Here is a 15,745-nt window from a genome sequence, read left to right as displayed (position 1 = left end):
TTAATAGTAAGGTAATGAAGCTATCATGCTTTGATGCAAGCTCACAAAACAAGGTATGCCTAAGGCAAACGGTTTCCATTGGTCGATTCTTCGATATTTCGCCAACGTAAAACAGAACCTTTATACTGCAGCTTTTGTCGTCCCAATCAGCTCCATTGTTACGGCTGTCATACAGCCGAGAGTGAGCTGGGGCTCAGCTTCCTCTCATACAAGTAGCACTGCTCTTTACACGAGAACTGCGCCACGATATGTGTCATTACAGCGTCCCTAGACAAGCCACTAATTTGGTAAACGGAGAGAAGCCAGCTCGATAACAAATGTCACTCGCGTAACACCGCGCACCACGACGAAAAATTAATTGACTTTTGTTGTCCTACACTGTAAAACGATTCGCACCATCAAGGGGGAATTTTCCCTTTCTATAGCTAACGCCCTTACACCCTAGCAAGAACACAAGACAAAAATGATTTAAAGCGTGTTATTATATAACTAACACCCTTGCACACTCTAAAAAACACAATAAAAAACGCCTCATAACGCCCTTATAAAACGCTCTTTAACGCCCTTATATAACGCCCTTTAATGTCCTATAACGCCCTTACATGACGCCCTTTTTTGCCCTATAACGCCCTTATATAACGCCCTTTAATGCCCTATAACGCCCTTATATGACGCCCTTTAGCAGGGTATTTTTTGTGCTTTTGCTAGGGTGTAAGGGTGTTAGTCATAGACACTAAAAAGTTCCCTTAGTGGTGTAAATAATTTTACAGTAGTAAGTGTAAAACGTTGGGGTTTTAGAAGCCGCATAAGTTTTTCTTTATCAATGATACTTGGAATACAGGGATGCAGGTGTTGCGAAGCAGGTGTATGTTTTTGGTATTTTTGGTTGTAAACACGAATGAACCACCCGAACACTTGGCATCAAGAGCGATTTTCCGATATATATAGGAACAGTTCACCGCATGCGTAATGTAGGGCTTGCCAGAGCCGCGTCATTTGAATTTGAAATTTGCTCTCTCAGCCGCTGCTTGCTTAAAGTTTGGAGAGGTGCGATATGTCGACAAATGAACTAGGGGCACAGTATTTCAAACAGACTGCATGTGTAAGATAAACCGATTCGACAAGGATCCGTTAATGCGTATATTATAAGCTATCGACAATTTTTTATGCCACCCATGCGTATCTGGAGATAAGGGGCAATTTAAGGGGGAGGGCTAAAGTGGGTTTGGGCATAGCTGTTTAGAAAGGAGTGTAACCGAGTGATAAGGTCAATGTGGGCGCAAACTGACTTGTTTTTTGAAACTTCGCGGAAAATAAATGTTCTTTTTTTGCTCTGTTTACTGTCTTTCTATTGAAGCCGAAAGCAGTAAGCAACGCAGGTCATCATTTATCCGTCTGCCTGAGATTTATACTAAGCAGTGAGAAGTTGGTTGCAACAGCGACACTTCACTTTTTCGGACACAGCAGCCGTACTCCATTCTATTTCCACCTGCTGGGACACGTATGAACTAAGGAATTGTATCCCCATTTCCGCAAATAAACTTTTACAGAAACCCAGGCACCAGGTGACATCAAGAGAAGCGAGCTAATTCAAGGAATCAAGTCCATTCGTTCGCCCGCTCTTCCGTTTTTATGCCTCTACGAATATCCTCCGTATTTCTGGCATATCGACATTTCATAGCAAAAAGGCATATCGCTTTATACAACCTTACATTTGCAGTGCCCTGCCCTTCAAACATCCTCAGTGTCTCACGTATTTCCACAATATCGCACTCACTGCATGGGCAGAACATATAACATTTCCTTTTAGCAGGCATTCAGCCACCCTTTGTTGCTTTCGCTTTGCTATCTCGCTCAGAGAACGACGTTGAACGACAGTGCAATGTATGTATGTATGTATGTATGTATGTATGTATGTGTGTATGTATGTATGTATGTATGTATGTATGTATGTATGTATGTATGTATGTATGTATGTATGTATGCATGTATGTATGCATGTATGTATGTATGCATGTATCCATGCATGTATGAATGTATGTATTAAATGCATATATGTCTGTATGCGTATGTATGTATGCCGTGTGTATGCATGCTTTCGTTTGGGAGTGTGGGTGTTAAAACGTATATGTTAGCGAAGTCAATTCTTATTCATATCAATTAACCCCTCCACGTTTACGAATAGAATTCACAGCCCATTGAATTCACGGTGTCGCTTTCGTCTCAGTGAAGAATGCCCAAGCGGTCTCTATGGTAGTTACAACAACGTTTATCGCCCATAGGTTAGTTACTTAGTCTATCTTCGACGTCTTTCGTGACATCGATTTGCCCTGTAATTTACCTTTACCGCGTGTAGACCCTTCCCGTCGTCAGTGTTTCTAACGTTTTCCACGTTTGCATCTGATTTAAATTTCAAGTTCATTTTCATAGGGCCCTTAACGCGAGCGTCAAGTTACTTCAAATCACCAGAAAACATGAATGAAAGACTTTTACTTGCTAAATGTGCTGAACCGAACCGTAACAACCAATCTCACGCGCGAAAGTTTCGGCCGCGAGCGTCAGCCACATCCTCTCAAAGCACCCATGAGTCGTTGTCGACACGACGTTTCTGACTTCGTAGCACCATAAACAAGGCACGCAAAAAAGACACACACAAAAAAAAGCAAAGCCTGAAAGGGAGAGCGCGAGGGAGAGTAGGCGCCGCACTTTCGGGGAAACTCTGACCCGAGTTACGTGACAAAGCATGTCGTGACACGAACAAATAACGCATTCTTTACAGAACAAGAGAACACATGTTCGAGCGGTGTATGCAAATTTTCCCATCGAGGTTCCGCTCGAAACCGATGAGCAGAGTTGAAGACGTATGGTAGGAGCCTGTCCCCACGACATTACTCGAAGACGGGCCTAAAGCCTGCCCTAATCACGGTCATGCTCACGTTTAGCTGCAATGCAAATGAACGTTCCAGCTAGAAAGTTTGCTCGGGCTGAGGCACGCGCGGCCGCATTACCTCGTACACGCTTCCCGCGTCGTGGATGGTGGCGGCTGAGATCGTTATGGATTGACAGCTTGCCTCCAGCCGACCCCCACGCGCTCGTCGTGAGCCGCGGCCGAACGGTTCTCGTACGTCAGGGCCCGGCCAGCGTGCCGGGTATCGTTGTATTTCAATCAGCATGACCATACGCCGGCTCTCTTGCCGCCTTAATCGTGTCACGTATCTACACACTCGCAAATTGCACGCAGTACCGGCCAGACCACGAACGCCTAGGGGAGATGGTCAGTTTCCTGGCTTCCCGAGGCTTAGACACCGAGGCTTACACTCGGACGCTAACACTCGCGAGGCTTACGCTCGCTTCAACGTACGGAAGTTGAACACTGAAGAAAGGAAATATAGTGCCCTGCCTCCGTGAAGGGAGAATTTAAAACATGTGAGAAAAACATTTTGAGGTATAGAAGTACACCCAAGAATGCACGTTTACTTTTTGTTCTGATCTTCACCCATGTCATAAAACAGGTAGAAAGCGCCTGCCTGTAGTGCGGACATCTCTGTTGTTATCTTTGCCCTGCTTAGTGAAAGGAGGCAGCAACGCTATGTTACATCGTCCAAGACTTCGATACCACGTCGTAGAGAGAAATATACGAAAATGTAACCAACTGCATTTCTTGTGTTCCATGTACAGGTGCCCCAAAAAGTAAACGGAGCACGGGTTGGAGATCATATGGAGGGGATTTCTCCGCAATCTGCCTAGCCAGCAACCTCTAAGCGACTTTTCAAGAGAGTAATTCTAGAATAAAATCGATCCGCACATATTCTATATATGCTGGCAGCCACATAAAATAGAAATTATTCTAATTCAGGAAGCCGTTCTCCATTTGCTTTTTGGGGCACCTGTACGTCGGCATTGTCAACACACTGGATTAAACATTAAATGACCACCGTTTTATTTCATCCTGCTGGTAGCCGCTTATTCATTTTTACTGCCCTATTGACTCTACAAAGCAGTGATAAAGTAACAGTGCATATGCACGAAGACACACAAAATGCATCCAGTCCAATTCTGCCGGGCGTTCGCACATGAAAATTCGCTCACAGTTAATAAACGTTTAATTTTTGGAAACCAATCTTTCACGTAATGTTCAGATTTTTGCACTTAAACAGAGGAAAATACACAGTCTCGGAAACACCGGCGTGCAGGCCGGGCATTGGCATCAGAGTATAATATCTTGGCCATACGTGAATACTATACGGAGGACCTGCAACAATGCGAGCTTGAAAGGTACCCGGTCTTTATTTTTACAGCCACGAAGCCGACATCGTATGAGTCCAGTCGTTAATCTTTTTTTCAACATCTTTTGGAGCACATTCCCGGAGCACTCCCCCTCAGGCTTTTGGCAAGGGTTACAATCTATGCCCCACGGCACAAACAATCCCCTGTTATCATTCCACGTCTTTGTTGTTGAACTCTCTGTGCGAGGCTTGAATAAGAATGATTCCAAACCCCGATGGAACTGGCACTTTTTAAGCGCGCTTTAAGACATGTTGCCCTAAGCCTTTAAGGTATAAGGCTCTGTAGATTTGTGCGGGTATCGCTATGTCAAAGATGTCTCTATATACAACCATTTACGCGGCACGTTTACGCTGCCAAGCATATCGAACACGTGAGAAATTAGAAAGGAGCGCCCGAGACATTAACGGGCAGCGTTCGAACGCGTAAGCCACGAGAGCAGTTGCGCACTGTACAGAACTGGCCAAGGTGTGGCGAAGTCCTTCCCGGAAATCGCTGCTCCCTCCCCCCCTATTCTCCCTCCTCCCTGTGCACCTTCATGCGAATAGCTGCAGCAACGCAAGCTTTGGCTTGTCAGCTTTGTCTCCCAGCGTCTGACGTCGGCGCGCGTTCTCCCTCCCCGACCGGTAGCTGGCCACGCCACGCGGTCGCTCGTAAATTGAGCAGACCTCAAAAACAAGCCTCCCGCCCGTCAGAGCTCGCATACAAACGCGAACCCACGGCGCGCGCGCTGATTGAGCTTGGCAGGACTTCTTGTTCTGTATGCTGAGCGGAGGGATTCGATGACTTGTGCGAGCGACCGGTAAGCGGCCGTCGCGGCAACAGGAAAGGTCGGTGCGAGCGCGCCTTGGGACGGCGGAAACAGAGGCCCCGCTCTCTTGCAACACCCGGTCTTGAGGGCGTCGTGACATCGGCAACGGCTGCGGGAGGCACCGTGTTTGCACAGCCTTCGACACCATGGCGACACCGACCTGCTCCCTGATCTTCGTTTCGGCCCTGCTTGTCTGTGCTGGCCGCGACCGGCATGCCCGTGAGTATTTGCTGTGCATGGCACCTCTTGACATATTGCGCTTGATACTAATCTGGGGATGACATGAAAGCGATGACTGAAGTGCGGTACTTTAGCGTCTTTCAGTCTGCCAGGAGGCAGAAAAAGTGTTAGTTTAGTGTTATATACACAGCGAATCTTTGCCCCTCAGTAGGGCGCACAGGTCTGGCTGGGTAGTGGGGGAGAGAAGGACAAAAGGTTGGCATTGAGGTTGGAGAAGAAAAGTGTTGGGGCCTGCGTGGGTTCAAAAGCGGGCGTTGAGACCCGATTCCTCGAGGTACGTGAGGGTGTGCCAGAAGGCCTCTCTGTATAGCATGGTCGCCTCGCCTGGTGTATGAGGCCCTTTGCGGTGGTTGGTGGCAGCCCCAGCTGTTGGCATCCAGACATGAGCTTGTGCCGGGAACCAGCGTGTAAAGGGCCCGTGCAGAGGTCCTGCTCCAGGTTCTCTGGATCCGGAAAATTCACGCAGGTGAACGTGTCCTTACGGCCCTTCCTGTGCAGCCGAAATTCTGTCCTGGAGGACTCAGCACTTTTACAGCAAGAAAGAATTATTAAAGCATGAAGACAGCTGTAAGTCACCACACAGCGGCGAATCAGCATTTAAGTGATGTTCGTGAACTTTTTCTGAGCGCCTTAAAGTAGTTCTCACTGTCCGCATCTGTCTTTTTGGTCCGCAATTCGCAAACAGATATAGCGTCCCTTATTTAAGCATATTTTACCGATAAATAAGCGTCAACCACAACTCGATAAATAAGCGCGTCGATAAACAAGCACCAACCTGCTTCGAACTGCTTCGTAGTCCAGTAATCCCACTTGGAGGAGAGGGGCTCATAATGTTTCTATTCGAGGGCCTATATCTACCAAGGCGTCACACAATTTCGCTGGATTTCAGCCTGCGTGGTGCTCCCTTGGCTGGCTTGGTACTGCGTGTACTTGACATGCATATAAGGTGGTACACGGTGAGCCTCTCGGCGACACTGCAGCGCAAGGCTACGCGGTTCTGTTCTAGGTTCGCCCATCCGTTTAGGAGAGAGAACACTCCCACTAGGTCTGCACACTGATGCCCGTCGCTCGAGAACACTCAGAGTAAAGGACAAACCCGAGCCGAGTCGGTATAGCAGCACGTGGCCCATCTCCCGCAAAACTATAGGGCATACAGGTCCAGTGTAATCACCCATTGTGTATTATATTTTGCGGTTTTTTGCCGCCACACAAAGTTCTAGTTGAATCGTACGGTAGCGTTTCTAGCGAACGGGATGGTGTCCGCGACTGTCAGGTGGGGAGCGTGCAAAGATGCATTGCCAGTGGAAAACAAACTTTACAGTCAGATGACGTTATGGACCGTTAGCGGCAACTAGTTAGGCGCCCCACACACTCGCACATTCTCGTTGCGTTTTTTGAGGAGTAACCTCAGGTTACCTTGACCTCCTGTGATGTCTTCACTGCGGGTATACCGTACACATATACGCTACATGCGACTGCGTTACTCAAGACACGCGAATGATATGTTGGTTCAATCGTATTACTCGTCCTGAGGGGCCTTCAGTCGGCCTCGTTTCGTACGGTGGGTACCCACAGTATCAGTCATTTCCTAAAGCACACCCAGCCCCGGCCCATTGTATTAGCACATGTTCAGAGAACATCGGTGTTTGATGTGAAAGAATTCCAACATCGGCTTCCAACTGTACCTTAACTAAAAGCGCTGAGCGTAGTAAACTTTGTGAAAGGCTGCATGCTTACGGAGTATTTCTGGTGGAAAGCAGTTGAGCAATACGTCTTGAGTAGCCGCATGCCCATGATAGTTAGGACTATTGTACCCCCAGGACCGCAGGTAGCGTCCATTAGGGTTACGACTATTGGACGTCCCAACCGTTGTAGCGAACCTTCATGCCCCGCGCCGTACGCGCTGGCATGGGTGTCAACACGGTTTCGTCTTGAGGGGGCAGAGCAGATGCATCAGTGGGGAGGAGAGATGGGGAGGGGGGCGGGGCAAGTGCTGGTGGAGCTTGAGGAGAGGGCAAGTTCCCCTTTTGCACCCCCCCCCCCCCCTCCTGCCTACGCCCATGCGCGGCGGCCATACGACTATCGTACCCTTCACCGCCGTAGGGAGCCTGCATTGCAGGCTTCCTACGGCGGTGGGGGCGTACGATAGTCATGCATGCAACGTACGATAGCACGCATGCAACCGGCATGGCATTGTGCAAGCAGGATCCCTAGGCCCTGGCCACCGACTACGGCAGCGCCAATCCCGAGAGGTGACTATCAGGAATTGCAGCCACCTTCCTTCGCTTTAGATGGCTTTTTGCGACTTGCTTTATACATCTTCCGTAACCAACATACTGGCAAAAGTGGTGTCGGTGCACTGTCGGCTACGCCACGTGATGAGCACTTGACCGGTTTGATAAGCACCTGGTACAGTGCACTCCGGAACGACAAACTGTAAGCGGTCAGCACTTTCTGGTCGTTGATAATTACTTCCTGAGCAGATTTAAAAGATCATTTACTTGGGAGCTGCAGGTTAACTACACGGTATATTATGTTGCTATAACAATTGAGCATACTAGTATGAGCTTTTCTCTGTTACGTCTTAAATATGTCATTCTTCATCCACCGAGATCAACTCGAATTTAGAGGAATTTTGGTGTACAGATAACGTGAAACCTGTCAATAATAACAGGCAAAACCTGCAACAATTTGTAACAATTGTAACAAAAGTAGAACATACAGAGTGTGTGCTTCGCAGCTATGTGCTTTGCTAAAAAGGCAGGAAACTGCTATAGTTCTAAGGAACAGGACAAATTGAAAACGCTTTTGCCAGCCAATTAGTTTATATCTTGAGCATTTCGGTCGTATTAACTAAAAAATGAATAAAAATAAGAAAACATGGGCGCAGAAATAAAGGGAGTAATAGAATTATTCGAACACGCACTAATACCGTTACTTGCACCTACGTGCCCTTTGCACGAACATCGTGATTAAACCCCATAAACCCCAGATATTGGTGTTGGTTGTGAAGGCGCTGGCGGTAAAGATCAGACGAAACTCTTTGTAGAGGAGTCACCTTCGAGCAGCATCCTGTGATAAATCCTCATTCTGCTGGCTCTCTTCCTCTGGATACCAATTTCCGTTTCAATTCACTCCTGCGATCCGCCTCAAAGCCGGCGGTCATCGCTGCTTGCTTCGGGCCAGAGTGTTATTTCTTTGAGCTGTGTAACGCGCCATTCCACCGAATGTCCAATTTCCGATTAACGCATCTCGCCGCCGCCGAGGAAAGCCAAACGAGAAAGCGGTGGAGTACAGAGAGCATACTGACAATACATTTATATTGAATTGGAGCTCTTGGAAACACATAATTTTACTTTACGCCCAGCGCCTCCTCTGTCCTACCCTGTGCATCCTCTTCTTAGAAGCATGTGAATGGTGCGGAATTTCCCATCTTCTCTAACGTTCATGGCGTGGGCTTTTCCTCGAAAACCCTCCATATTAACCGTGCGCACAGTTATCACTAGCACTGAGCAACGGGAAGCTGTTTTGCTCAGCTATCAAGCCCGCCTACAAGAATAAATCATCAAGCTGGCGGAGCAAGCCGCCAGGCCCACGGGCTCCTGGCTGACTTCTGACGAGAAGGGGCCCGATATCACTCTCCCAGGAAGGGAATCAACCCTTTTTAGACATTAACGAACAATAAAGCTTACCTGATCTGACCTGACCTCCCCTACGGGCGGCGGACATTGACATCAGCGAAGGTTATTGTGCGATTTATTAGGGCTGACCGCCTGAATTTATTTACATCATATTCGTAACTATTTTCAGATGGAATCTGATTATTCAGTCGAATTTCGTCAGCTAAATTTCCCTGGGGAAGACGGAAGGACCGATAAGGCACTTCCGTGTTGAGGGCGGGGTACAAGATTAAAACAAGGATTGATTTACGTTAGGCAGAGCAGGCTTTGAACCATGCGGAAGCAGACCACTAAGTCATTGGTTAGATGAACCAGAATATCCTTTCCGCATTTTACCTCATGCGTGAGACTCGTGCACACACGTCGTAACTCGAGTGCGTGATCAAGCTCACAGGTTTGTACTGGCGAATACAGTAGTTATGAGGAGTACTCGCGAGTGCATGTACTCGTGAGTACAGTATTCGCGATTTCTGTACTTATGAATACAGTACGTGCGAGCACTGTACACACGAGGACTGTACTAGCGAGTACTGTACTCTCAAAAGTACTCATGAGTGCAGTACCCGCAAGTACTACACTCACGAGTACATGTCCTCGCGAGTTCTGCACTCGGGAGTACATGTACTCACGTTTGTAGTCACTCGTCCTCGTACTCCATTTTTTCTGGGTCTTTACTCACTCATCATCGTACTCACTCGTGAGTTTGAGTACAAATTAGTCAAACTAGTTACGAGTGAGTGCACTCGTGAGTTTGAGTACACTCACGAGTGAGTACGCTGACCTATGCACATTTGTCGTTTTAGGGGTGACGCATCTTAGGGGCTCGGGCTGCCGGTGTCCCCTATCGTCACGGTAAATGAAGTTGCCAAACGGAAGTCAAAAAACCCATTTGTATTGAATAAAGCGGGTTCAAAATAAACTAGCATGATCTAAACTAAGTTAAGCTAAAATAGCGATTTTGCATCGATTTTGCAGTGGGAAGCACCGGCGCATACTGAATGCTTCGCCCCTCCCCAGGTTTCACGTTTGTGGAGATCGCCCGGGATTTTTTATCATGTGACCTTTCCGCAACTTTTAATGACCGTATCGAAATCAAACCTCAATTATCATACCTGAAAACAAATTTCTTAAAAACAAGACCCGATTTTTGAAGGTTATATGACATTTCTTCCAGTCTGCCTATAACCTGCATTTTGTTTTGTGCATTTTTACCAAGTTGATACGCTGCGTATTTGCTTAGCGTAATAATGTACTCGCTGTTATTTACTTGAAAACATGACATGAAAAAAAAAACCGTTGAAGGTGCCACCTTCGACAATTCACCATTCTTTAAAGTGAAGTTTTATGTGCCTCAGCGAATGAAAAGACCGGTGGTCCCATGTACGCAGAAAAAACACGCTGGTGAGAAGTTGCAAGTAAGGGGACAGAGATTAGCTGTTTTTATTGCAGCACAGCGTGCGGCCAGCGAACAACTACGTGAAGCACTGCTCAAACGACAACGGTGGCACGGTAGGTGGTGGTGCGGGAGAAGCAGCGTCAACGTGGCACCAGCCGCACTCTACTTCAAAATGGCTAGGCCATCCGTCACACGTAAAACACTCGCCGCACTTTGCAGCTTCGCTGGTTAACCATCTGTACGGAGTGCATTTTTTTTTATTTATCGCGTTTTGTTTTTGAGATTCACAGCAGGCACAGAGGAGCTGTGATGCCACCAGGTAGGGGGCCAGCTACATCGTGTGCTAATCCGTGAAGGGGCGCATGGCGCCAAAAAAGGTGGCTAACGTAGTATAACCTTGTGCGTTGAGTTTACACGTGTGAGCCGGAGCATTCATTTGTATACGTATTTCCTACTGACGATTTACTCAGACCTGCTTACTTTTCAGATGTAGAAGGAAGCGTGAAAAAGCCTCGGTGTGTTTGTTTGTCTCAATTTTCTTTTTCTTTCGGAAGAGGTAGAGCAGCTTTCTCACATTTATACGTTTCTATACGTTTTATTGCACTAGGTTGCTTTGATAATCCCTTAAACTGAAGGCGATGACTCTGCTTGCGTGCAGGTGCACAGTTCATCAAGGGAGGAAGTGTCAAAGGATCCGTGAAAGGCGGCGAAAGTGGGAGTGCACTTTTTTACAAGGGAGCGCTGGGCAGCAACGGATTTTCTGACGGAAGCGGCTCCAAAGGTTCATTCTCAGCACAGGCCTTTTCAGGTGGTACCAAAGGAGGGGTCGCCTTGACGAAAGGAAGCTTTTCCTCGTTCGGAACCAAAGGTCTTGGTGTGCAACAGTCCTCCGCTCTGCAAGGTCTGAAGGTTCCCGACTACAGCCAGCAACAAGGTTCCTTGAAAAGTGGAGGAGCCTTTGGCAGTCTCAGCCAGACTTACCAGTTCTCAGGGCAGAAAAACATCGGGGCTGGAATTGGCTTGAAAGGAGTTCAGGAAAGTCAGTTGACTAAGGGCTTCGTCAAGGGCGGTTTCGGTTCAGGGCAGTTTCAGCCGTACACTGGAATGAAGGGCGTCAAAGACAGTAGCTGGCTGAAAGGCGGCCAGAGCCAGTTAACCAAAGGTTTTGTCAAAGGCGCTGGCGTAAGTTACTCAAACCAGGTTCCACAATTATTCGGAGCTAAAGGTGTTGTTGGCAACGGTGGTGTCAAAGTGAGCGAAGTAAGGACCTCCTGGTCTAATGGACCCTCTTTGGTAGGCGTCAAACTAGGACAGGGTAATTCGGCACCTTTAGGTGCGCCGTGGAGCAGCGGAGTTAAGGGAACTTTCGCAAGTCAAGACGGAACAAAAGGACTCATCAAAGGCAGTGCCTTCGGCAACCTTGTCCAGAGTCAAGGGGGGTTAAAATCACAAGGCACCAAGGGAAATTCTTTAGGACTTCTCCGAATCGGACAGCAGTCTGGCGGAATTAAGGGACAATTCGTCAATGGTGGAGGCTTTGGCATCGGTGGCGGAGCACAGCAGTCTTTGAGTAGCACAAGTTTTCTAAATGGCAATGGCAGGTACGCATACCGACACAGTGCCTCGCACTATGGTAGCGTTTCCAGTAGAACGCAACACAGGCAGCACTCGTTTTATGGCCACCAAGGGAACTTTGGCTCGTTCAAGGCAAAGCAAGTTGTGAAAGGCGCGCCCTATCAATCACCCCTTGGTCAGCAGAAAGGTGGTCAGCAGCAGTCGTTCTCAGCCCAAATGTGGGGCAGCAAGCAGGGTTCGGGCATGTCGAAGGGCTTATTGGCTGGTTACCAGCAACAGCAGTCAGGAGGGGGCGCCACACTCTTCTCCGCAAAGCAACAGCAGCAGCAACTAGGCCAGCAGAAGATTAGTTTTGACGGCTTCAAGACAAAAGTGGCGACGTCACAGCAAACAATCAAAAGTGCTCCGCAGCTGCGAATTCAGCAAGCAAGTGGTCAAAGCCTCAGGGTGCAGCAACAGCAAAGTGCAGCAGCTCCCCGACCGATAATCAAGAGTGCTCCGCTGCAACAAGTCCAGACAGCGGTTGGTCAGAGCCAGCAGAAGATCTCTCTGGGAGGCCTGAATATTCAGCAGAAGGCAGCACCACAACAGACGGTACGCATTGATCCTCTGCAAAACGTCCAGCGAGTGGTTGGCCAAGCCCAGCAGAAGCTTCCGTTGCAAGGCCTACAGGTGCAGGCGCAGCTGAAAGCCTCTCCACAACAATCCATTAAAATTGGGCCACAACAGCAAGCCCGGAACGTCATCGGCCAAAGCCTGCAAAGCGCCCAGCAACAGCAGAGCAGCCAGGTCGCCATCAAGTCGCCGTTCAGGCTTGGTACTTTTGGTTCGGGATCCATGCAGCAGTCGGTGAACGGAATCCTTCCGCAACAGCAGCAGCAAAAAGGATAGGTTGACTGTGTTCAGCAAAAATGGAAGGTATAGGTGGACTGTGCGCAAGACTTTCCCCGATTTTCCGAACCACCTGCATACCTTACCTGAAAGACACAATAAACGAAGCTCTTTAATAAAGTTTTCATACATTCACTCCGAGCGGGAGCATTAAAACATCAATACCAATTTTTCATGTGACATTCGTATAATGGGCACCCGTGAATACCCAATTAACGCTTTTTTTTTCTTTTGGTGCATTTTTGGGCAGTGCCGAATGAAGTAAAGTGTAATTGCAGCAAAACGGGCATTTGGGCTAGTTCTTACCAGCTCACGGTGGTGGGGCATGCGCAAAATAGGAACGAATAAGGCGAAGAGACAACATGGCACCCATGTGGTTTCTTCTAAATATCTTCTAGCAAGGACACTGACGCTACAACCGTGTGTCATTATGGGAATCGATGGAGCACCTAGGTGGGAATGGGCCAGGACATTAAATGATGACTACCTCTAATTATTCTTGTGGCAGAAGCTGCGCACCAATTATGGGCGGGAGCGATGAATGCTCTCAACACAACGATCAGTCATTTTGAAATTTCACCTGGGGAAGCGGGAAGGGGGGGTGGGGGTATAAGCAAAACGATTTCAAAGTTGTGAAGATTACGGCATGCTCTTGACGCTTTCTTTTAATTTTTAGTTCAAATAACTTCCATACATTGGAATTTTCTTTTTCTTGTCGTGTTGTTTTTACTTTTTCCTCCCCTCCTTTTCTCTTTACCTTTTTGTCCCCACCCCCCTTACCCCCCGAAATGAGATTCGGCGTACGCCACCGGTGGGAATTATGCGAAGAGAACGAATTTGTATTGCCTTCGTAAATGGCTCGCCTAAATTGTTTTAGCGAGTGTGGAATACATAAAGTGGAGCAAAAGTGCAGCGTAAAATGCTTGTTTACATAACCGGAAGTAAGAACATTCTGTAGATATAAGAAGCTTCAATGATGCGCATTTTCTTGCTTTTTCGCTACTTTGGCTGCCACCCTCAAGCTCGGAATAAATTTTAATGCACATAAATACACCGTAAAGTGGATGACAACACAGCCGCGCCGGTAGCTGAATAGGTAAGGCATCAGACGCGCAACCCGAAGGTTGTGGGCTTGGAATTCACCCTGAGCGTAATGTTTTTTTAAGTGCGAATGCACTTCTTAAGCGAGCCTGAATCGTCCGCCGCCGTAGTCCGCATAGCAACAGCTGCGGGTGCGCGCGCTCCTCGTCTTCTTTGGCAACGGGGGGAGATGGGCGCGCGCTGCCTGGCCGCTGACATGGCACATACCCACGTGGGGGATTGGCCAGGAATCGGGCGTGAGAAGGGCTAATGCACCCGCTTAAAGGAGTACTGACACGAAATTTCAAAGCTGAGATCCGCTCTAGCAATCAAGTACAACGACAACACAAATATGTGTCTGTGAATAAATGCATCTTTCGTTCTTTGTAGTTGTGTGTGTGTGTGTGATCTCTCTTTCGCGAACATTACCGAACCGCGCAAATTCAACTCGTGCATTCGCACTTTCACATTCTTCCCCTCGGGGAAATGCGGGGAATTTTTTTTCCGCAGTTTCTTTTCCAATCTTTCAAAATTTCTATCCTCATTCGCAAAAAGAGTCAGGCATTTTCCCCCGTGCGTTATTTGGCGATCTAGTCTTCCGTATTCGCTTCCAGGTATACGTATATGTATTTGTTGTCCCTATTAACTCCTTCGGTGACATCTGAAACAAGGACATTCAAAGAGCCCGCACTCATTCAATCTCCTTGCTTCAGTAAATGCAACTTGTTGGTGACGCGCGGGGGTGGGGAGCGGGGATAAACGGCGTTTTTGATGTCGAAGTTCCGCTGCGAATGTTTGAAGCCTGCTGGCGACGCAGCCACGGAGAAAAGTGCTGCTCTGCAGTGTGCTGCTCTGCAGTTGGCACTCGCCCACTAAAGGAACCCACTATTCCGGGATACCCAGGCTGTGGCTTGCCGTCGAGGCCCTCGCCACCAAGTCTTGCTGGTGTCCAAGGTTTGTATCGGTCAGACGAGCCATCCACTGCGCATAAGAGGTAGAGGAGATGGGTGTAAAGTGTGGAGTTTGTTGGCACCCCCATACCATGGTAATAAAATGCGGGGCGTGGGACAAGGGAGAGATATTGAGCGGAGCAGGTACCACTTCTCTGTAGTCTCCTGGGAGTGGTTTCTGGTTAACAGAGGACGAGATGGCAAGAATTTTCTTCTCCAATGTCTCTAGTGTGCGAGAACGTCCGAAGGGCAGTGGTTCTGTTACTGGTGGTAGCGGAGGGCGTTGACTGTCCTTTCCGGGTAATGGCTAAAGGCCCCTTGTATGCAAGTGCGAAGTGCAGCGTGAACCGCCTCAATACCGTCGAGGGATTCATGCCCAGGGATCCAGATGATCTGCATCTCGGGTAGCTAGCTCTTCGATGGTTTGAAGTATGTTCAATGCTGATTTGTGATGCGTCCTCGTTGACAGCTTCCGCATGTCGCCTGCGAGGCAGTGAGTATTGTGATTGGGTCAGCTGGCTGACCGTGGCAGCCAAGGAAATCCAAACTTCCTCTGTAGCTTTTGTTGACGTTGTGTGCACAGTCCGAGCTGTCATTTTCACGGCGTGCACTTGCTGATTGTGATATGAGGCTGCGTTTCTGTGTCTTGTTGTTTGCTTTTTTCCATATTTGGCGTTCGTGGTCTTAGCTCTTGCGATGAGGCGTGCCTACAGAGTGCGTGAAATTGGTAGTACTCGAATGTGCTGTCGAATTTGCAATGAAATACGTGCCTTGTGGTCCTGCATGGGTGACGGCGTATATCCGAGTTTTCTAAAAGTTGTCCTTCCTGTTGAATTAG

General features: G+C 48.1%; 1 protein-coding gene across 1 annotated transcript; it reads left to right on the top strand.

Annotated features, from left to right (window-relative positions):
- The first annotated feature begins 5,070 nt into the window (after positions 1-5,070).
- Positions 5,071-12,978, top strand: LOC144173364 (uncharacterized). The gene is made up of 2 exons (XM_077701829.1): positions 5,071-5,314; positions 11,070-12,978. Exons 1-2 carry the CDS (start codon positions 5,242-5,244, stop codon positions 12,875-12,877), a joined length of 1,881 nt encoding a protein of 626 aa, XP_077557955.1. The 5' UTR covers positions 5,071-5,241; the 3' UTR covers positions 12,878-12,978.
- Positions 12,979-15,745: the final 2,767 nt, after the last annotated feature.

The sequence above is a fragment of the Haemaphysalis longicornis genome, unplaced genomic scaffold (assembly GCF_048455015.1).
Source record: "Haemaphysalis longicornis isolate Haplotype H1 unplaced genomic scaffold, Haemaphysalis longicornis Haplotype H1 scaffold_3, whole genome shotgun sequence".
Lineage (NCBI taxonomy): Eukaryota > Metazoa > Arthropoda > Arachnida > Ixodida > Ixodidae > Haemaphysalis > Haemaphysalis longicornis.
Note: the sequence above shows the minus strand (reverse complement) of the source record. Positions and strands in the feature narration are given on the sequence as shown.